The 24372-nt window shown below is 36.8% G+C and overlaps 1 protein-coding gene across 7 annotated transcripts in view; it reads left to right on the forward strand.

Annotated features, from left to right (window-relative positions):
* LOC145994913 (phosphatidylcholine:ceramide cholinephosphotransferase 2-like) overlaps positions 1-15478 on the forward strand; it is a 228726-nt gene extending 213248 nt beyond the window's left edge. For all 7 annotated transcript variants that reach the window (XM_083131392.1, XM_083131394.1, XM_083131393.1 and 4 more), the window contains 2 exons: positions 2251-2426; positions 10493-15478. In XM_083131392.1, coding sequence (XP_082987518.1) covers positions 2251-2426; positions 10493-10648 — 332 coding nt within the window. In that variant the 3' untranslated portion in view covers positions 10649-15478. The remainder of the gene's footprint in view (positions 1-2250; positions 2427-10492) is intronic.
* Positions 15479-24372: the final 8894 nt, after the last annotated feature.

A 24372-nucleotide genomic window follows, 5' to 3' on the forward strand; every position in this document is an offset into this window, starting at 1 on the left:
TATCATTTTGTTAGTGAAAGGGAAAGTAGTGATGGGGAAACATCTGAAGCAGTAAAATCAGACAGTGTTGCATAATTTCTTATTACGTGTAATTAGGGCTACCAGATTATGAAAAGCAAGTCAAAATGTAGGACACAATCATATTTGTGGTAAATAATACATATTACCAGAGCAAATGTAGGCAATAATCTGAAATTGGCTAATTTTCAATACAAAAATAATTATTTTTAAACATGTTTGTAATAATTGTGTAATTGAGTGGCGCAGGAGTAAAACTTGATATCCCACACACTGTTCAAAACTGAGTTAACATTAGATGCAGTTTCTGCAAAATAGTGAATGAAGTTCCTTCAGTAGCCGGTGATTGTCAGAAACACAGGGGTACCCAGGAATAATACAATGTAATTGGACGAACTTTCACCTGCATTTTTCTCAGTTTCATGCTTTTGTGGGTTATCAAGTTTTACTGCTCAATTGTCCACATTACAATTAGAATGTCTTTTTCGGATGTAAAATAAAAAGCACTTTTCAATACCAGGCTACAGAGTAATAAAAACTCTCAGGAGATAATTTCCCAATTTTCTCGAGCTGAAAACCCATGTTCTCAGTACAAATTGTGTGATGCTGAAAATGTACATCTGGTAACCCTAGTAAATGTTTGTAGGCATGAAAAACTTATTATTGGATGTCTACCAAATTCAGTTATCCCTCACCACTGTGCAGGACTCTTTTTGGATCTTCATTGGACAGTAGGTCTCACTGCTCTCATATGTGATGCTATATTCCACAGTTTTCAGTAATTTAATTGAAAGGGTAGTGGTCAACTTCCACTAACACTCGACCATTGGTAAGCCTTGCATATATATACAAGGTATGACTCAGTCACTGTAACATCAAACAAATTCACTTCAATTCAATAGTTTGAAAAAATTAAAAGTTGCTATACCTCACTGCACATAATATATTAAAATGCAAAATATGAATGCGAATTTTCAAATTCTAAGTATGCATTCAAATGGTAAGTTGATGGTTAAAAAGCAATGCATGTCATCAGCAACAGACTGAAGCTGGAATTTTATTCTGCCATTCATCACAGAAATTATTAACGAGAGAAATCAAAATTTAGAATGTTTAAAATGTTTATCTAGTACAATCCACCAGTTCAGTAATTTTAGAGTAAATATATAAATGGAATGATTTTTCTAACATTGTTCAATTTGGGGAGATATTAAATTCATATTTTATTTTTATTAAATACAAAACGTTGGAATTTGGTGTATGGATCATTATGTTCATCAGCTGGACTTATCAGTAAATTTTTAAATGTTCACTCCTGTCACTGCTTGCATAAATTTCATATTACATCCTTATTTTAATCCGTGCAACATTTTATCATATTATTATTATTGCACTATTAATAGTAACCACTTCAATTTATACTTCATATTTTAAACTCATTTTATAAAAAAAGGAATAGAGGTGGTTAAAATTGAAAATAAACAAATAGGTAGAAATGTGTATGAAGCGGCATATATTTGTAAAGAAAGAAGTAATAAATTGAACAGGGAGAATGGAAATGTAGACGAATTATGGATCCAGATGTTTAAGCGATGGTATAAGAGCAAGGGGGGATTGGTTTCCAGGTCGCTCCGGCTGTAATCAACCCGATCCTAGAGATCAAAGATTTCCAGTTTAAAATGACGTAACAGTAGAGGAGGGGGAAAAAAGGGGGAGAGCAGATGAGGGCGGAAGTCTGGGGTTTTAACGTGTAATGGGAGACATGTTTTTATGGCAGTTTTTAGGTTTGAGGTCCATGCTTGGCAATGTGAGAAAGTGAGTTTTTATGCACACAAAGGGCAGTTCTAATAAATACCTTTTTTAACCATGATCTTTTACTACCACCTTATTCCTTGTTCTTTTGTGTAAATTGACGTAGGCATGAAGTAATTCCGATTGCCAAGAAGTGCACCTGAGGAAGAGACCAGTTGCGTCTCGAAACTTTGTGTTTTCTATAAAACATATACTCACGAACCATAAGTAATCATTTTTATAGTATTTTTTAAGTACTTATATTGTACTTCCTATTTTAGCTGGCTATATCGTGCCCAATATTATTTGAAAGAACTGATGTATGTGTTGGTCTTTGCTTTGTTCCACCTTTTCTTATTTTATATTTGGCTTAAAAGTTCAATTTGTGAGAGTGTTCAAAAGTCACTTCAAGTGTTATGATCCTTATGCTTCTGTTTTCAGATACTCCAAGGCGGTGGTTTCCACTTCACTGGTTGGTGTGGTGCTGTGTGGTTGTTGGCATAATCATGATTCTCATTGCTCGTGGCCATTATACAGTCGATATTCTCATAGCATATTATGTAACAACACGGTTATTTTGGATGTATCACACCATGGCGAATAATGCCAATTTGAAGGTAAGTTTTTTGGAAACGCACGATTATGTAAATATTAGGGACAAGTTTGAACATCGTACCACGTGTCATCAACATATGTGGAATAAGACTGTCCAGATTCACTAACACGACTTTCTGGTATTGAGGAAGTTTTTTTAATACTGTTGTTAAGCATTTTACCTAATGTAACATCGTTCATTTCTCAAATCCAGAAGAACCCAGATTGGTTTGAAAGGACCTTAGTCGTTAATTCTACTTACATATGAATACTGTGGCTCAAATCTCTTGATCCCCTATTGCACTTGAACTTGATTGGATAAATTGAGAAAAATCCTGTGAGGTTGATGCAATAGTAAAATAACATGGCAAACATTTACTTCCTCCAACAATATAATGTGAACATTGTTGAGTATTGAACAAATAATCATAATACAGTGAACTCTCTTCTAATGTGAACTTGGATAATTTGAACAGAAGTTTATTCCCCTTGAATCCATCTTTAATCATGAGAAGTTTTGTTATTTCGATTTTCGCATAATTGGAACTTTTTCATGACCCCTTGGAGTTCGAATTAAAAAAAAGTGCACTGCATATTTTAGGTTTGAAAATGGATAGCCTGGCTTGTAACAATAATGCACTTCTTACATATGAAGGGCTCGGGTGTAAAACATGGTGACATTTTGGTCATTTCTGAGTTCATTAAGAGAAAAGGTTATTGGAAGCCATACTGTGCATAAATTGTTTTTGTGTTGTGTTTACGAATTTCAGAAGGCTTCACTGAGTCCATTACAAATTGTATGACATAGCAATTTCACTCGAATAGAAGGATGGCACATTTTACTTTGTAACTCAAAAATGACCAAAATGTCACCATGTTTCGGGGGTAGGAAGGGGTGCTTGCACACAACCTTAACTTTCTTCCAGACCCCCTATTCAAAATCCATATTCTGGCAAATACATTACCTCTTACAGTGTCATATTATGATATTATGGCATGTCATTGTCATATTGAGGGCCGAATGTTAGGTACTGAAGTGAGACTGTTATTATTATTTACAACTGACAAGCATTGATCGTACTCTCAAAGAGATTCCGCATTTATTTTCCTGTAATGTCGGCAGTCTATAAAGATCAGCAGCCCTTGTCTTTCTTTCTTCAGAATTGCTGTTAAAATTTGTTTCTTCTTGTGTTTCAAGAAGACTGTTTTTTGGTTGCTTTCTAGTATGTATCGTCAGGTCGTTGTTGGGAAATTATTTAAGGCGAGTTGTATCGTGACTGTAGATTCCTTGTTAATTCATTCTATTTGTTCTAGTAAATGTGCCATTTCAGACTTTCTCAAAGACTGTTACGAAGAGGCCAGAAATTCGTGAATAAATGTTAGTTCGTTGTTGGGGACAGTGCGGCCCAATGGATTTTAACTAAGAAGTTGCTGTGCACTAAGAGTTTTGTCCTGACACCACATTATCTGTGAAGACTGAAGGTAGCCTATGTATTATGTAAAACGAATGCATTTGAAAAGAGGGGTAACAAAGCAAATGAACATTTTCAGAAAAGTGAAGCAGTCCAAAAAAGAAAGTGAATTGATAATTACATGACTTCATGTTTATTGTTATTTTCTTTTTCAAATTGCAGATCTTTAGGTTGCATAGTAGCGATATCTTTATTTTACCCAACGTACACAAACCGAACACTCACCAGTTGTTACCTATACAATGTATTTAACATTTGATTAATAAATGAATTTTGTACCTCAATTGGTTGTGCCTTGTAATCAAGCGATCTTGGGTTTGATACCCGGTGGAGGCACATAGTGGTTCGGATCACACTTTACACTGCAGGTCCAGTCCCAATATATGTGCATAAAGTGAAATTAAAACTACGAATGTCAATCTAAAATTGTACATTTCGGCAGTGATGTCGGAACTTATTTTTGAGTGGGGGGGACAGCTTTTAAATCAGTCAAACAGATTTTACAATCTCTTCCCCATATATATATTGAATATATGAATATCCACAGTGACTCATAAGAAATAAGAGGAGGATGGTCGGCCTATATTACGGATTTATTTTATTACTTACAATTCCATTAAACTGTGCTTAATACAAGATAACTGAAATATTATGTCTTACGATACGATAATTACAGCAAATTTCCATCCCTGCCTGGTACTCGATCTTCGCATGCAGTTAGTCATGATGGTATTGAAACATTCCTTTTTTTTTTAATGATTACTGACATAACTGAAAATGCGCTACTTTTGAAAGTGGATGAAGTACACGTGCAAACGTATGGAGAAAATCCATGTTTATGAACCTTCTGATTGATGTGTTGCAAAGAAAATTGCCAGTGTTCTCTTTTACCATTTCATCATTTTATAAATCGTAAAATAATTTTAACAAAAACTTCTCATACTAAATAAGAATTACATGAATGAAAAAGTTAGAAAGAAATAATAGATTTAGTTTATTTTTACTTCACTTTTCTGCAATTTTTGGCTAATCGTGAAGGCAGTCTATGAGATTGAGGCAATATGGTATTTTTTATTTTGTAGGCACTATATTTTAAAAATTTTAACATAATAAAACATTTCTGCTTCTGAAAAGGCATAAAAAAGTGGCGCAAAAAAACACAATTCTTTCACCTTTTACTGATATTTGCAAATCTCAGACTGCTATTCAGAGATTGAGATTAAAAAATTAAACACCCAGTAAATTTAGAACATTTGCTAGGCTAAAGTGTTCCAATGAAGACTTTCAAATGTAGTCCACGGTTGGAGAGGAGGGCCGAAGTATCAAATATGGGTCAAGTCACCACGCCAAGCCAACAGCTTTAAAATTAAATATTTTGATCTGTAATTATCATAGCAGCTAGGTACCTGGTATTGCATTTGAATGAAATCAGTCTGAACTTTACAAGACTGGAGGCATCAGGGGAGATCGTCCCCTCTCACCCCTGAGATCATGCCTCAATCTTGCCACCTAAAACTAAACAAAACAATTACTACTCTCAACATAAAAATAAATCACCTGCTAACAAGGAAAAATGGTGTTACCTCTCTCTCAGGTCTAAAACTAAGTCATCAGTCCTGAATATGACGTTTATAACAAACAGTAATTTTTTAATAAAAATGTCCAAGGAATAAAAGATCCTCCATTCCCACAAGAGGAGGTGGTTCGTACACTCCAAAGTTTGCAGCGTTAAAACCCAAAAGGGCAGATGGTATATCAAGACGATACTTGTCTATCCCTAGTCTTGTCTTTTGTCTTATTCTGCACTTTCACACAGAAAATATAAATAGTAAAAAGACGTAAGGAGAGAAGTAAAACTTACCAGTCATTTGATTCTATATCAGGCGACTAAGTGCAGTGCAGTGATCTTCCGACACAACCTTGCAGTCTGTGTTCTTTCTGCAAATGATTTACACGTACATGTGCACAGTTATATCGCTTGGTGCGGAAAGAAATCCAAACTCATCACTACAATTTCCAGAGTAAATGCCGAAACACTCCTTCTGTAGTTGTTCTACTCTGAACAATCTGACCAAGTCTAAATTTGGAAAGGGAAGGGGAGATTAGCCTAGAACTCCCAAGAACTTACAAGGTGTGCCTTTTCTATGGTCTATGACCTTTTTGACAGCAAGGAGTCCTTAAAGAAAGCTCATGTTCTGAAAGTGCACTGGAATAATTAAAGTTAAGTTGTCCTGTGTCCCTCTACCCCGATGCATTGTTATATGGGAGCTTCTAAGCAAAACTGGAAACAAAAGCAGCAGATTCCTTCGGGAATACTTGCTTTGCAGAGACCTGACTGCGATGTCACGTGCTTCTTGCTGTTGACGGAAACTTGAGTGCACGTTCAAAAATAATGCAAAAATATTTTTTTCAAATATTCTTCAAAACCAAGATAAGTTGAAATAGATGTAGTCTCATTTTTAGGGAGTGACTGTGGTTGGGGGTGTGGTGGGAAAGGGAGCAAAAATACAATCTTGCCCCTCTGTGGGTTTCTTCACATCAGGCAATAACGAAAGCATTTGAGGGTAGAGGCAGAACAACCAAGGAAGGAACGTTTCTTCCTTTGCATTTAGATTTATTATAAGTTTACTCTTTGTTTCAAACGTCATGTTCAGGGCTGATTAGTTTTAGAGAGAGGTAACACCATTTATTCTATGTTCACATGTGAGTTTTTTTTACCCGTGCATATAGCATGAAGACAATTTACGAAATGGTGGGGGGTAGAGGCCTGCACAAGACCTGGAACAGACCCGTTCGCGAGACATCGCTACTGAAATGCCATGCAACCTGCGCAACACCCTCGCTTGAGCACCTTGCCTGACCACCTGCCCAGATCGTTCTTGGCAGGCATTGAAAACCTGCCGGGTACCCGCAGTCATAAGATACCTAGTAGGTCTCAGTGCGTTCATTCAATCAACTGCACACCCCTCCCTCTGCATGACGTAGTTGCTTCGAGCAGAAACTGCACCGTCGCACATCTGTCTGCAGTGTTGCCAACTGCAATAGATTTCCACTACTTAAAAAAGGGAACTCAAAGCTTCGTTAGCCACATCGCCAATGAAATGAGATTTACGAATGTTGCTACCCCCCCCCCTCCCCCCAACACACACACATTGAAATAGGTTTTCCGTGGCACAGGATCCATAAGTATATGTCGTAAACAACCAATATACGTATATATAGGGATATAGGGCAGGACTGAAACATGTCAAGTTCGACGCTGAGGTCGCGAGTCGAACAACACACTGTTCTACTGCGAACACCAGGCCCATAGCCAGCCAGGGGCTTTGCTGTTACCCTCGTTGGGGGGGAGTACTTGGATAACAACACTAATAGTAATAAAGTAGCATGAAAGGCATTATTATCCTCATAAATCATGCAAAAAGGGGGTAGAAGTCGGTTCTCACCAATTTGTGTTGAAACAGAGGATTAGAAATATTTTTTTCAACACGTCAATTTCACATTAGCTAATAATGGAAAACAAGCACACAAACTGTTTTTGAAAGAAAGAAATTGCATGATAAATGCATTCCGAATGTACATACATATGGCATGTAAAATTTCCATCTACAATATTTTCTTTTCAGATGGAGCGACGTAAAATAAGAAATACATATGCTAACACTAAATTGTGTACATATTCAAAATTTCATTAAAGCATATATATTATTTAAATACATTACATAATCAATTCATCAAACTCGTAACAAACCAACATTAATAGCAAATAATATCACGGACCGCCATGGCATTCTCTGTTTTAAAACTTTTCTCACTTAGATCATTCGGTGCCCAGGGCCGACTCCCGCTACCCCCTTGCTACGGCATTGAACTTGATGAGACTGTATAATATTTTATAATATATTTCTACTTTCATAAAATTTGAAATCAAGGGGTTGCAATTACCCCTCCATTCCCCCTCTGCAGGTGGCCGTCTGGAAGGAAAATGCAAGAAAAATATGAAAATTAATTCCATCTTGAGTACCCTTTAGCCCTGCTACTCTTAAATTCTGCTAGCCTGTTTTTTCTTGTACTTTAATGTTTGACCCCAACCCTGGCCCCCCCCGCTAGACTTAATTTCCATCCAAGGTTGTGAGCCATGCCCCCTGCCCCCCCTCTGGTTGCGCCACTGCGTGCCTGGTTAAGGCACCATGCAATGAAAAACAATTAGTTTTCAGTGAGGAGATTTTTGTTTGCTCGATCATTCATTTAGATAAATGAAGCTGTAATATTGCGTGCATTTCCTGGCAATAAGATAAAAACTGCTTACGCTGAACTGAAATCGCTAAGTATATAAATTCTCCTTGGAGGAGAGAGCTCCTCCTAGGACTTCGTAGGATTTAGGAGCTACGTAAGTAGGCAACACTGGCTGCAGCTGTCCACGTGGTGATGAAACACCTGGAGCGACATGCTGCCGGAGGGCTGTTTCCTTCCAGCAGGATTTGCAGCTGCCCGGGTCTTGTTGAATGCCCAGTTACCTTGTAAGCGCAGAGTGCCTTGAAGACCCAAGAACCCGGGTAAAGACGCAAGTTGACTCATTGCCGTGGGCAGGCGAGCAGGTGTACCTGTCCTTGTGGGCAAGCGGGCAACGGGTAGGTAAAAGCCAGACTATGCAGCCCTTTGGTGGGGGGTAAGGCTCACACATTCTCCGCGTCCTCTCGCATTCGTCTCTAATTGTTTTCCACATTGAACTTTTAAGCTGGAAGGCTCAAGCTTCATCTGCCCCACTGTTCGGAGTCCTTGCATCCATGCAATATAGTTGTAGATGGAAAAGAATAGATTTAAAATTAAGCTGTTCTCTGCCCCCTCCCTTCCCATCGGAGTACGCTGGGTTTATTGTTTCACACCAACCGCACCTGTACATACAATACCTGGTAGATACAAAGAAAAACTGGAAACCGAAGCTGCAAATTCCTAGGGGGATAATTCCACCTGATGCTTCATTTGCGGAGACATGGCTGTGATTCTTATCTGCATGTAGATTCTTCTGTCACATATTTCTTGCTGGTAGCTAAAACTTGAGTCCGTGGTCATGTAACATGTGTAAAAATATTTTTCCATTTTTCACAATACAAAACATAGCCTAAGTTGAAAGAAACAGTGTCTCATTTTTAGCACGCACTGGGGGGCAAAAAGACTATCTTGCCCCCTCCATGATGAGTGGGGGGGGGGGCAAGTCACACCCCCCCCCCCCCCCCCCGGTTCAGTCAGAGGTCCCTGCATTTCGGTCACAGTCAGTTACATTAATTAGAGGAAGAGCATTGCAGGAACATGGTAACTTCAAACTGAAGGATTGTTTGAGAGAGAGAGAGAGCGCAACACTATTAGGGGTGAAAGTATACCTTGACCCCTCTCTGAGGAAAAATGCCTTGCCTTGCTTGCCTCCCCATGGATAAAATCCTACAGTCGTCCATATACAGTATGTCATTGACCTTCCTTGAGCAAACTGTTCTTTTCAAATTTCCGAACGTCGTGTGCTAAAATCGCACAAAAAATTAAACAAGTCACTAGTACTCTTCAGTTTCATTATCATATTATCATAGATGCCTACTAAAAGTTGATTTATATTTGATTTAGGGACTAAAACGGACTAAAACATGCATGCATATTTCATGTTTTCTTTATTTTCAACGTCACACTTTCTAAATTTCATTCCGCACCCCCTCAGCACCCCTAGATGATTAATAATGGCGCCGCCACTACCATGTTTTACACCAGAGCCCTTCATATATCTATCCATGTACCCACTGTCAAATAATCACCAATAAGTTCAATATTTAAATTTATAACAGTCATTAAACTTTCCTCAAATGAATTCCAATGTGCATTGTGCACCTACAGTTGGGAATTAAAAGAGTACTTGAAATTAATGAGGCCAGCTGCAAATAATGGCTTAGCGTAGATTGATGTCCAAGACCTCTAGCTTCCTAGCATGAATTAGTTTGCGTGTTCTTGCACTGGCAGACTTTGAAGTGTTTTGCAATGATTGATCCAGAAATTACACTTGGAAGGGCAGTAGCATATTCTCCCATGTTATCTGGTATACCGCCAGTAAACCAACTCCTTTTCATATATAGAAATTGCAGCAAAATTTAAATTGTTAGACTTCTATTTTTGCTTTACTTGCATGCCTGCATTGGTGTTTTATTTGTATTATATCTAATCAACATATAATAAATACATTCAATAAATAAGAATAGTTGCAGTAAACCAGATCAAATTTTCAGGATATTCTACTGTGGAAGGGGTAAATTGCCTACCGATGTTTTCTTATTTTATTTATTTTTTTGCCAAAGTACAGATATAAAATTTACTAACAGTGTACAGATTTAAAATTCGATAGATACAATAATTGTAATCTGGTTATGATTTGTGTGTCATGATGCTGTCTTGGCCACATCCAGTTTTGAGTTTCTTGTAAGTTGTTAACAAGATGAGTTCTTGAAAAAGTTTGGGTTATATAGTCACCTTGTATCCAAGGGGACCTGGTGGAAGTTCATAGTGGTTGTATGAATAATGTGTGTGTTAATATGTACTATTTATTACTGTTGATCTTTCATCAATATTCTTATTTTCAGCAAAGAGGACCATACAATTTCCTTTCTAGACTGTGGTGGTATCCAGTGTTCCAATATTTCGAAAAGAACGTTGGAGGTCCTCTTCCTCGCCAGTACGAGTGGCCGTTGCCATGGCCGAGGCGATTTCATATCAAACATCCAAATCGGAACAGTTAGTGCAACGTGAATGCTCCAAACTTGCCCAGTCTTCCAGTCCCACCTGGGAAGTGTTTGGGGTTGAGCGTAAGGGGGGAAAAACTGTCATTTGAAATGTGCCACCTAGTTTCGTTGTGAATCTCTAACACATGCCCGTACGTGTTGTGTGAACTGTGACTTACACGTTGTATACATATTGATGTGTTCAAGTGTGTGTGACCGTGCATGATATTGAGAGTGAGTTGTGGAACAGTGTTCTGTTGATGTAAGTACCTGCTACCTTGCGCATACAGACGTTTTCCAAGCCAAGATTTCTGTGTTTTGCTTTGCATCAGCAGAAGACAAGTATTATTTTTTTCTAAGTAAAGCATTTAAATTTTTCATTTGCCTTCTTGTGGCTTCCTATAAACAATGGTGAAAGCGGTGAAAACCTCGTCTTTTTTTATTACTATTTTTGGGGTACAAGAAATAGAAGTTTGGAAAGATCTGTCAAGTTGTGACATAGTTTAGAAGAAAGAAACACAAGCACTTTGTTATTTTTTTAAATGATAGCAGTAAAAATGTTACTAATATGTAATTTAAGACTGTTATATCTTTATATGTGGAATGTGTGTTTTTTGCAAGAGAGGTTGAGTGAGTGATGCATGTGTGCATACGTGTGTGTGTGTGTGTTGTAAATTTTCTTAGGCATCTGTTAATGAGCGAACATCTTAAGACATATAGAAGGGAAAAATCTGGTATGTTATAATGAAATATTAAGGTTGATGTGATAAAATTATTTTTTAAACTTTTCCTTGCCAAAGAATGCTTATTCTTAATTTTAAGAGTGAAAAAAATCTAACTTCTTTGCCATTGCTACCTGCTGTATAGTTTGAAAACTTCGCTGTATTTCTTGGAATTTTCTCATGGGATAATGAATTTTATGTTTGAATTTTTGTATATCCATGCACAGAAATGCTTTAACACAGGTTTTGGAGTATTTTGTGATATTTACAAGTGCATGTCCTAACATGCGAATTTTCCACGTTCTTCCGCAGAAATCTCTTCAATATTCTTCATTGTATCATGAGCAACAACCACATTTTTTTCTGAAGAATTGTGACTTCTTTGTTTCAAATTCTAGTGTTTGATCATTGTTGATATGTTTGAGAAAAGAACAAGAAATCTCTTTTTCTATTGCTGAACCTGATAGAGATGCCAAAGAATTGCTTCCATGGCGACCAAATGGTGCTTTTGTTTTTCCATGTTTTTGTTGATTTTCCTGATATATTCATTTGTTGCAAATGTGTACGTAATATTAATTCATGAAATGTAATGTATGTTTTGATGAACTATGGTTTGCTTTACAGAATCTTTGCGATATGAGTACTTGTAAAGTTGAGCAGCATAAAATAACTCCTTTAGAATGTGTCCATAACAATGAAGGGAATCAACTATACACATATCACAAAGATGGTACAGTTTGTAAATTCTCAATCGCAGTTTTTCAAAATAATCAACTTTCTCTCGAAGCTACATTTTCTTCCATGCGCATGTGACACTATAGCAAATCATGATATTGTAATTTTGTGCGTGCCTTGTAAACTGTAATACTGTCCACTACAGCCATCTAAGCCAGTTCATCCGTAAAGTTCCTGGATAAACCATAGAAATGAGGTAGAAAGATTTTTAGTTCATCAGCTCTCGGCTTTCTGTAGTGCCATCATTTAAGTTGAAATATTTTTTAAAACTGGCAGCTTCTTTATGGCTGTAAATCAAAAAATATATGTATATGATTTGTTCAGAATTCAATATTTTTATACATAATTGATGGAATTGATACTCAGGATCTGTAAGGTACACTAACTCTAGCGTAATGAAATTTCTTGCTTGTGTAGTGTAGATTGTACATAATGAAATTATCCAGGAACTGAAGTTTTTGTTGCTCAGTTTCATTTGAGTTTTCAATTAGATGAATACCTGTGATAACCAGGATGAAACAATACATCCATCCACTTATATATATTTGTATAGGCCTGTAGATACTAATACAAGCAAGTAACTCATGAAACATGTGACCTCTCAATGGCTTAAGTTCTGTTGTTTTCAATTTTAGACACTTAACCAATAATTTTTAATCCAAATCAAATCAGTTGGTTATAAAAATTAGCCGAATGGCAATTATTGATTAGGATTTGCTATTTATTCTATGTGTAATTTCTTTGAAAGTATATTGTGTGTTTGGCAGTATAAATGTCAAGAAAAGAATGTAAATTGATGATGCTGTGTATTAAAAAGAAAAAGTGTCCATTTCAGTTTAAAAGAAAAGTTGCAATTCTAACTTTCTATTGCCAGATTTTTCTTTGTAGTATTTCAAGGATATGAGGTTAAAAATTGCATTATGTAATTGTCTTGTAAATGTTGTTATATTGAAAACATGGAGCCAGGAGAAAGTGACATTGGCTGGTTATTGTTGGTTTTGGGATCCTACTTTTAGAATCATAAAAAGCAAGAGTTTTAATTTTTGTTAAATTCATATAAGTGTGGCTAATAATATGTGTTCTGTTAATCTACCTTCTGTTCCAAAGAAGTTGACACAAATTTCCAAAATGTTGTTCGAAGATGTGACATTCATTTGCAAACATTATTACTCTTAACTCTTCTGATTAGTCTTTGAATTACAGTTAGTTACTTTATTCTAAATAAGATGCAATGTGAATAAAATGCTTCATGCATTAACTGCAAACAGTCTGCACCTTTTTTCATGTGAAAATATAGAGCTACGAAAATGAAAACTAGTCCAAAATGTCCTTTCACGTGAAAACAAAGAAAGTAACTGTTTATTTCATTACTTGTAATTGATATAAAGGGTGATATCTCAAGCCACATGTTACCAACATCATAAAACAGCCAAGACATCATCACAATATGTATCTTAGTATTGTTGGCAGTCCTAATTTTTTAACGAAATTGATTCTTCTCCAGGGATGAGAGATTAACTACAAATGTTTAAAATATTAAATGTTCAAAATAGGTAAAAAGGTATTAGAACTGACCACGTCAGTAAGAATGGACATCTTGTTCTAGTTACTTATACCTGTAGAAGGATCAAAGTGAATCTGAAAATTAGCACTATCAACAAAACAAGATGCATATTATGACTTTGTTTTGGTTTTTAATAAAAGTAAATTGATTACAGTTACTCAAAGAGTAACTCGTTACTGTACTTTGTGTTCAGCAACACTTAAAAGTTAAATGAATAGAACGTGATGCTAAATTTGAAGTTCAAGAATCTGTTGCATTTCACATTTGTCTTGATTGAATTTTGTTTTCCTGTTACAAGAAGGTTTGATCAAGAAACTTTAAGCATTCACATTTAGACATGATGACGAATGAGAATTTGAAATTATTTGATACTAAATGTACTCAGGTTTTGTATATACATAAATTGAATATTACATGTCCCACCATCACATAGTTTTTTTTTTCTCTGGCTTCCATGGTATAAGACAAGGGCTTCCTTTGTTAAATGAACTTTATGTACCTTTTAATCTAATGAAATTTTTAAAGTGATTGTTAAAGAAATTGATAATTTGACAAAAAAAAAAGTAAATGTGTAAGGCTAATGAATTCTAAGCTATGTGTAAGCCTGTCCATGTATTAAAAGATAACTAACCTAAAATATCGACAGTGGCATAGTATAACTGCCCGAACTTTTATTTGTAACTCTGTAATCATGGAATACCTCTGTCGTTCATCATTTTTCACAAGTCGATCACACAAATTACAGCAGGTCGTCAATTAGGGAACAAAAGTTAGAAGTTCTAGATCTTTGATGTTATTTTCGTCAATAAGGTACATGTATTTTTCCATAAGTGATATTTTTCTGTAACGTATGTGAATTTTGGAAATACTCATAATGCATCTTCAATTCAGTGCATGTGAAATAATGGAATATTTTCGGATATCTGAACTTACATGAGTTAAATTTAATATCATGCGTACACCGATATAAAAGTGTATGCAATTTAGGTTTTCCTCTTAAATTTTGAATACAAGGAAGGTAATTATTTTTCAAAATAAGTGAAAATTTTGATCTTGCCTTTTTCCTTTGGATATCGGGAATTGGAAAAATTAATCTTATCCCATGAGATAAATACTCAAATATTAAAAAAATAGTTACGTAATATCATTGTTGAATCTCATGTTAAAAGAGATAGGAACGGGTGTCTTGCAATCATATTGAGTTCAAAAATAAATGATAAGTTAAAGCTATGTGTATACATATATATGAATTATATACATATTTTTTCAAACATTAACAGAGTCTGTTTTAAGACTGTTTTGAAAATGCCAAAGAGTTATCTATGAAAAGGGAGTTTCCATTATTTTTTTTTAACTGTAGGAAAATGTATTGCTGTCTTGTGTATAGCTAAACACAGCATTGTCCGTAATTCCCTCAGTTCCTGAATGTTTGGTAGTCACAATGTACATATCATACATCTACTGGGGTACATTATTGTGTACACAGAATATTGCAAATTTCTCTTGAAGCTTGATGAACTATGGAATCTAGACATTATCCGTAAGAAAGGAGAAAGTGAGTGTACATAATTATATCATTAATTGAGAATGCGCACTAGGGAGACAGGTTCGAATGTCATTATTGTTTTTATAATACAATGAATTTGGTATCATTTAGATACTCTTGTACAGTACCCTAGGATAAGCATTTGATCTGATATGAAATTTTGACTTCTGGGCCTTCTTCCAAGATGTACTTTTCAGTGTTACAGTGATAGTAAAAACTATGTCTTGAGTAGCTTTTGTAAAGATGTTCTAAATGAAAATAAAAATTCAGTTGATGGGAAACATGTTGTCTTTCCTTGCCAAATGTGTAACGTAGATGCATTTATAAAGTGTTTACAGGGGTAGTTGTGATTGTCATTATGCATTAATAAAGAGTTCTGATCACCAAGAGCATATATTCTAGGCTAGATGGGCCCTAAAATATAGAAAATCCAAAGGAAATATGCTTGATATAATTAATTTCAACGATGAGAATGATTCTCACAAACCACTTATGTCTTCTACAATGCCCAGAAAAGATTTCCTCTAACACGAATGTTATAATGTTGCCGTGGCAACTGTGAGGGTAGATACAAGTTTTACACAAGGGTGTCTTCCTAAGCCTCAAGATTATTGCTGGATGAAGGTATAACTTTTAGTGAACATATATGAAATCTAGCTTACAGAGAGAATACGCGTCTAGGACAACTTTACCCACTACTTAAAAATTCTGCACTGACAATGAAAAACAGGTTAACATTATTTAATGTGCTGGTCAGGACAATGCTTACATATGCATGCATAGTGTGGCAATGCAGTGCACCATCTTATCAGAAATCATTGCAAAGCATGCAGAACAAAGGAATGAGAATAATATCTGGAGCAGACATATTTCCCAAACATCCAAACTCGAGAAATGCCTGACCTTGAAACTATGGCTTCATGCAAAGGAAAAAACTCAAGTTCTGGACAAAACAACTGCATCATCTAAATCCTACCATTCACAACATGCACCAACAGGATCCAAATGGCATCGCCATTGGCCATCAAATCAGAACAAAGACCTTGAAAGGTGAAATGTAAGTGTATAATTGCCAATATTTTAAATTATGATCACGTGTAGATACATAGCCTAGTTCTAGAAATATATAACAAACCCTACTCCATATGTATGTCAATTGCCCAAAGGGAAAATCGCCATAAAACAACATATTATATGAAAATACAAAACTGAACATGAAAAAGGCCACATACAAAATGAGAAGGCAGGGCAACAAATCTTCCCGAATCTTCCAAGATTGCGCATCATAAAGCTGATGACCAAGCATATTATGGCAGTAGCAGCCAGTACGTCAGATGTTTCATCACGTGAATACCAGTTACTTATTGGGGAGGGGATAGGCTTTGAAAACATGTTTGAAAGTGGTTACTTTTCATTATAATGACAACAGCTAGGAAACTAAATAGTGATGTGTGTTGCACACCACTGTAAAGATTACATTGTTGAATACTGTAGATGCAGATTAGAAGCTAATGCAGAAATGGCGTGAGAAAATTGGGTATTTTTCAAGAAAATCTATATACTATAGGAAATTTTATATTTGATCTTCCTTTGGTCTGCTTTTGTTAAGATATTCATTCACTCATTATTTCGGTTTTAATATAAAGTTTTTCACAGCAAACTCCAGACTTTATTGTGCCTTATGCTTCATGTCCACATAGGATCCATGTAACTTAGTATTATTGATCATCTTCCATTTATCCTTTCCTTGTTAACCATTCCTTCCAGTGTCTTTTAGGATGCAATTTCTTTTTAGCCAGTGTCCAAGTCAGTTTTTTTTCTTTTCACTTCTTTCACCATCTCTTTCAAACAGTTTTTATTTCTTACTTTCTGTGTCCATTTCACACACTCCATTCTTTGTCTTATTCATATTTCTGAAGCTTCTATTCACTTTATCTAGTTTCTTCATAGAGTCTCAAGACACCTCTTATATTTGTTGTTTTTTGTTTTGTTGTTTTTTGTTTTTTTGCCAATGCTAATCTCACTTGGACTTCCTACTTCGGCTCATGTCTCTGCTTATGACGAAACCTGTTTCCCTCCTCAACCAAGAAACCAAAAGACAGTAAAAACATTCGAAACACTCCTCTACCTCTCCATCCAAGAAATTTCCGGACGAATTCTGGCTGATCCTGTACAAAAGGAACAAACAATATTATCTTCAACCTTTGGATAAGACATTGCTTCCTGCAGTGTAGCTACATCAGTCAAATCTTCTCCACTGGGATAATGATGTAACGCACATCTGAAATTGTGATAGTCTCTTTACAAGATGATGATAACATCGAAGTGCTCCTCCACCCAACCTACTCACCTGATCTTGTCCCCAGCGAATTGACTGTTTTCAGACGTGAAGGATTCATTGCAGGATAGACATTTTGCATCCAGAAATCTTCTAGAAAGTGATTTTTTTCAATGACTAAAACATACACAGAAAGGAAATTTCGAATGCCTTTTGGAAAACTTTGATAACTGGGAAAGAAGATAATAGCATCATTGTGTAGACATGAAGGGGGATTATGTTGAAAAGTGAGACATTTTTGGAGATTTAGCAAAATGGTACAAACTTTTGGTAACAAAAATATTTTTCAGAACCACTACTTCACTAGATCATTTTCAATCTTAACTAACCAACGCTCTGGAAATAATATTTACTTGTGCTTGGCTCATTGGATAGAATTTATTACATTCTTACATTTTCTTATTTTCTCCATCTCTTCTAACATATGTCTGTAAATATTGTATAAACCAGCATTTTCCCATTGCTAGCACAGTTCCAGACTACTGGAAATTGTCCTGGAGGCCTTCTCTTCATCTACCTGTCAAGGGACACAATGTGAACTGACCCCGGACATCTTCAAGTGTTCTGTCAATTCATTGAACAGTGCCAGGAGATAATCCTGTAAGATTACAGATATCCTCAAAAGTTAAAAGAAAAAGCCTTTGGGTACCCATAACCAAGGATTCAACATAAGCAATGTTTTCTGCTTTGGTGGCACACACAGGATGGCCAGACCATGGGAAAATCTTCAGTTGATTGCCACCTGCCAGTAAATTAACCCGCAGTACAATAGCAAGAGAATTGTCCCCACAAACATCCAACTGATGATGGATAGCGATGGCTTTTACACCTCATGCAGACAAATACTTTGTTCACAGCATCTTGATCCTCAATCGTTACAGGAGAGTATCAAAGACAGCTTTCCTTCACAGATGAACCCAGACAGTGGCATGCCCAAGGAGGGGTTGATGGGGGTTATAACCCCCCCCCCTCCTTTCGCCCAGTATTCCTAAAAAAAGAACGTCAAAAGGTAGGAAAATATTGCAAAATGAGTGCTGACTACCAAGAAAAAGTATACATAACCCCTCCCTTTCGAAAATCCTGGGCACGCCACTGAACCCAGAAAACATGATTACAGTTAGAAGCTTGCAATTTTGTACAGTTATAATTTAAGGTCTGAAGTCATTTCACACAAGGATATTTATATAGTCCAAGTAGTTACTGAATAAGAGCAAAACTGTACAGGCTTTTGGTATGCACCACATAAACTAAAGTCGGTAATGTAGTTAATGAACCACTTGGAGAGGTCATTTGCCCATTGTGAAGACAGGTAAGCTATCGTCAAGGGAATTTATGCTGATGTAAAGAAAAAAATAGATGATGCACCACAGAACAGTTGGAGATACGGAACCTAGAACCTAGAGCTGGAGAAGCCCATCGTACCAAGATATGGGTAAGATATCAGGAAGATTGACAAACAAGATAATGCTTGATATTGAACACACCCAGTTTTGTAATTAAATATAATAAACGTCATAGCAGTGGTGCATATGAAATGAAAAGAAACACTAATTTAGAAATGCTCTTAGGTAATAATATGAAACCATAAATATATTATTATATGAATATGTAAAACGACTGTATAAGGTTAGTGATATAACAGCACGTAGCCTATTCATAACTTACGTATAGCTAGGTAGGCAAAATTTGTATAAAAAGAAAAGCCATGGCAAGAAAATTAATGTCAAATAAATAAAGAAATGAGCTTTTATTGAATATCAGAAAAAAATGTTAGATCCAGTAATATTTTGTGTGTGTTCGCTAGTAAATCTTGCATAATTCTTGCCTGAAATAAATAACCCTCGATTAAATAAGTATATTTTCATTATTTAATTTTAGTTATTTTATTTTTTCATTATTTAATTTTTGTACTCAGTATCGTAAGTCTTTCGGGGGGAGGGGGGATAGTCCGGTGCGGACACCCTGGACCTCCCTAAATACGTCCTTGATTGATGCCTGCACTTCAGACCAAGGAACAAAAATCGCTGGATTTTTTCATTCCTATGAAAATTTTGTTTATGTTATATGCCCAGGCACCGCCAAGATCTGTTTCATTGTTTTTCCTGGTATATGTGACTACCCAAGTAACCATAACTAGTTGGCCCAACGTTGCGCCAACCGTACTGAAAATGGTTGGCCCAACGCAAAACATAACATTGCCCAACGTTGGGCCTACGTGTGGTATTTACGTTGGGCCAACGTATGGTTTTTACTACATTGGCCCAACATACGGTAATACTACGTTAGCCCAACGTATGGTTTTACGTTGGCGCCAGGCACGTATATTCTAGGCTATCGCCGAAGCCCAGATTAAATACAGAAAATAATCGACTATCAAATGTGACTGATGCTTCACTCTCAAACAACGACCACGGGAAAAAATGATAGTATAAAACCCACGACTCCTGTGCACCGTACTCCCGAGAGGAGGGGGAGAGTGGACCATGCTTCCTTATGGCCCGAACTGAATGAAGAAAAGGCTGCGCTGGCATTTTTCGTCCAAGGTTTGTTTTCCTCTATACATGGGGATGGGCTCCTTTCCTTTAAAACTACCACCAGACTTCAGCGGTTAAATTCTTCCCCGACCAGCACCTGAAGGCGGTCGGTGACGTATTTGTAGTGGCTTCTTAGACAGGGAACTCTTCGTTTTACAACGGCGGTAAAACCTTACAGCGATGCCAATGCGCTAACCAGCATGGGATTTTCCCAGGTAAGGGAAATTTTGAAACTAAGCTACTATTACAGGAATGGGAAAAGAGTGGCTGGCATGTGATAGGGAATTTGTCCTCTAGGCCAAAACAACACTGTCCCATCGAACACATGCAGAACTCACAGGCTGCTGACCTTCAACCAACAAACCACGCTTTACGATGTTTTAACCCCTCTGCTGCTTTGTTTATGACTGGCTGGGGTAGACTGACTGGCCAGAGATGACAAAGGGCATTTTGCTACTGGAAATCGCGTTGAAGGAAGTTTAAGAAAATTAAGTTTCTTACTGTGTGGATTTTCTTAAGTGTATTGAGTGAGTGAATTATGTATATATGTTTTGAATGATCTGTGCTGAGTCGTGTAGTGAAAGAAAATGAATGGCATAATTAACGAACTATTGCCGAAATAATTTACTCTGCTTTTGCATGAGGATAAACTTCAAATCATGAAGATATGCAGGCCTCTGGCATCGCAAAGAAGAGAAGAATGGATTTGATTTGTTATTTTGCGTTGCTCTTCTGCCACTTTAGGTAATCGCGACGATGAGAATGAGTGACGATACGATGAAATTCATGAAGGGTCATTCACAAAGAATGCCCATGTCCATGCCTGGATTTGAGCCCTGGACCTCTGGCGTCATAGTGTGCTGTGCTAATAACCATTTTACCACAGAGGTTGCCAAGAGAAGAATGGAGTTCCTGTCCAAATTATGGGCCTCTATATTTTATAAATAACCATGAAATATTTGAAATGTTTTCCTTGTTGTTTTTATATTAATGAAACAGTGATATTTTTATAATTATTAGTAAATTGTAATGTATGTATTTTAATCGCAATGTCACATCGCCTTAAAATCCAAGAAATTGAACGAAAAAGAGCTTCCCATTTGAACATTGTGATAAAAAGAGATAGCCCAGCTTTTAAACCCAGCATACACCACTGGTTGGGGCAATGTACTGAACTCTAAAGAATTGATAGGTTTGTTTTCTGATATATATATAATTTATTGTGAGGCCAAATGTAAACAATAGTTCAAGTTATTTATGAAAATTAAAAATACACAGCACTTTCTCAGTCACATGGTATCATTGTTTTCAAGGCATCATACCTTCAAATGGTAGCACAAAAACTTTTCACAGTTTACTTAGTTTTCCACCTTTCATGGAATTTAGTCTGCACATAAAATTGTTTAACCACCTTCACAAGAATACCTGCAAAAATGTTCTTGTTCTACTACAGCTAAAGAGACAAACAATAAGCAATTCCCAACACATCTTTCATCCATAGTGGTTGACGAATGACTGGTGAGTGACTGAAAGTTAAAAACAGCTTCTGCTCTCATTAAAAATATATTATATTTCCAGTATGTGCTGTGACTGAAATATTCGAAAAGAAGCACTGGTACATGTCCCTTATTGTACACTCTAGAATTTTCAGCATTCTCCTGAAAGTTGTCTTAGCAATAAAAAGTTGTGTTTAAAACTGATTTTGATTCACGTTTCCATGGTTGATAAAACGTTGGAAACCACCGTTGGCCCAACATAAGACCAACGTCAATTTGCCAACCAAAGTAAAGCCAACCTTTCCCACGTAAAAACTGACGTTGGCCCAATGGTGGTGGTTACTTGGGTAAGGTCGTCAAACAATGTCGCGGAGAATACGGCATTCCCTGCTATAGAAAGAAGCCAACCAATCCTCCTGGAGAGCCCTTCTCTCTTAGCAGCACGTGCTCAAGAAATGCGCCCGCCCCTTTGCTTTCCCTTACCCATTTATTTTCGAAAATGGCATTTCCTTTCCCAGAATCATAGAATGAAGTCAAGGACTGGCGACGCGTCGTCAATCACGTCTGCGATACATGGAGGAAGCGGTTGGTTAGCTAACGGAGGAGGGGGAAACATGTCAAAATCAACAAAAACCACGACTTTTGTATGACTCACAGCTCAGCCGCTAAAATACCCAGGTACATCGCAACCGGGGAGGCAGAGACAGTTTAATTTTAAATCTATTCTTTTCCATATACAACTATATTGCATGGATGCAAGGACTCCGAACAAGGGGGGGGGGGGGAGCAGATGAAGCTTCAGCCTTCTAGCTTAAAAGTTCAAGGTGGAAAAAAATTCGAGACGAATGCGAGAGGTCGGAAAGGTCTAGTCGGTAGGGCGTCTGACTGTCAAGCGGAAAGCCGGGTTCAATTCCCGGGCTGGATGATCCAAGGTCGGAATTTTTCCGGCCTTTTCCCAGTATAAAGCGGCTCCGGGGCCCACCCAGCCTCAAATGAATAGGTACTTCGGGGCAACCTTGCGGGGTAAAGTCACCTGGAGCGTGGTGCTGATCAAATCACCTCCAAAATGTCCCAGATCGAGAACGTGGGGGTCTTACACATTTCGTAAATGTGTCTTCATGGCATGGTCTACCTGTATATGCACGGGTAAAAGAATCTCGCATGTGAACATAAGAATAAATGGTGTTACCTCTCTCTGAGGTCTAAAACTAAGCCATCAGCCCTGAATATGACGTTTAAAACAAACTGTAGACTTTTATTAAATCTAAAATGGCCAAGAAAGAAACGTTTCTTCTTTGATTGTTCCGCCTCAACCTACAAATGCTTTCGTTATTGCCTGATGTGAAGAAACCCACAGAGGAGGGGCAAGATTGTATTTTTGCTCCCCTTCCCACCACACACCCCACCCCCAGTCACTCCCTAAAAATGAGACTACATCTATTTCAACTTATCTTGGTTTTGAAGAATATTTGGAAAAATATTTTTGCACTAGATTTGTGAACGTGCACTCAAGTTTCCGTCAACAGCAAGAAGCACGTGACATCGCAGTCTTGTCTCTGCAAATCAAGTATCCCCGAAGGAAAATTCGCTGCTTCTGTTTCCAGTTTTGCTTTGAAGTTCGCATATAACAATGCATCCGGGTAGAGAGACGGAGGACAACTGAACTTTAAATCTTCCGGTGTACTTTCATCAAGGACCCATTGCTGTAAAAAAGGTCATCGACCATAGAAAAGGTGCAACTTGCAAGTTCTTGAAAATTAAAGTCTAAACTAATCTCCCCTTCTCTTTCCAAAGTTAGACGACTTTGTCAGACGACACAGTTGTTCAAATGAAATACCAAGTACCTAGCTGCTATGATAATTATAAATCAAAATAACTCATTTTAAAGCTGTTGGCGTGGCGTGGCGTGGCGTGGCGTGGCGTGGCGTGGCGACTTGGCTCATGTTTGATACTTCGGCCCTCCAACCATGCACAACATTTGAAAGTCTTCGTTGGAACACTTTAGCCTAGCAAATGCTCTAAAATTACTGAGAGTTTCATTTTTTTGATCTCAATCTCTCAATAGCAGTCTGAGATTTGCAAATATCAGTAGCCTAAAAGGTGAAATAATCGGTCTTTATTTTTTTGCGCCATTTTTTAACGCCTTTTTAGAGGCAGAAATGTTTTGTATGTTAAAATTTTAAAAATAGAGCTCCTACAAAATAAAATATACCATATTGACTGTCTTCGCGATTAGCCAAAAATGGCAGAAAAGTGAAGTAAAATAAACTAAATCTATTATTTCTTTCTAACTCTTTCATTCATGTAATTCTTCTTTCGTATGTGAAGTTTTTTGTTAAAATTATTCTACGATTTATAAAATGATGAAATGGTAAATGAGAACACGGGCAACTTTCTTTGCGACACATCGATCAGAAAGTTTCAGAAACATGAATTTTCTCAACACGTTTGCACGTGTACTTCATCCACTTTTAAAAGGAGCGCGTTTTCAGTTATGTTCGTAATCATTAAAAAAAAAAAAAAAGGAATGTTTGAATACCATCATGCCTAACTGCATGCAAAGATCGAGTACCAGGTAGGGATGAAAATTTCATGTAATTATTGTAAGACATAATATTTCAGTTTCCTTGCATTAAGCACCGTTTCATGGAATTATAAGTAATAAAATAATCTGTAATAGAGGCCTCTCGGCCTCCTCTTATCTCTTATGAGCCACTGTGAATATTCATATATTAAATAGCTATATATATATATGGGGGAAGAGATTGTAAAATCTGGTTGACGGATTTGAAAACCTGGGAGGATCC

The sequence above is a fragment of the Lepisma saccharinum genome, chromosome 11 (genome assembly GCF_977018435.1).
Source record: "Lepisma saccharinum chromosome 11, izLepSacc3.1, whole genome shotgun sequence".
Taxonomy (NCBI): domain Eukaryota; kingdom Metazoa; phylum Arthropoda; class Insecta; order Zygentoma; family Lepismatidae; genus Lepisma; species Lepisma saccharinum.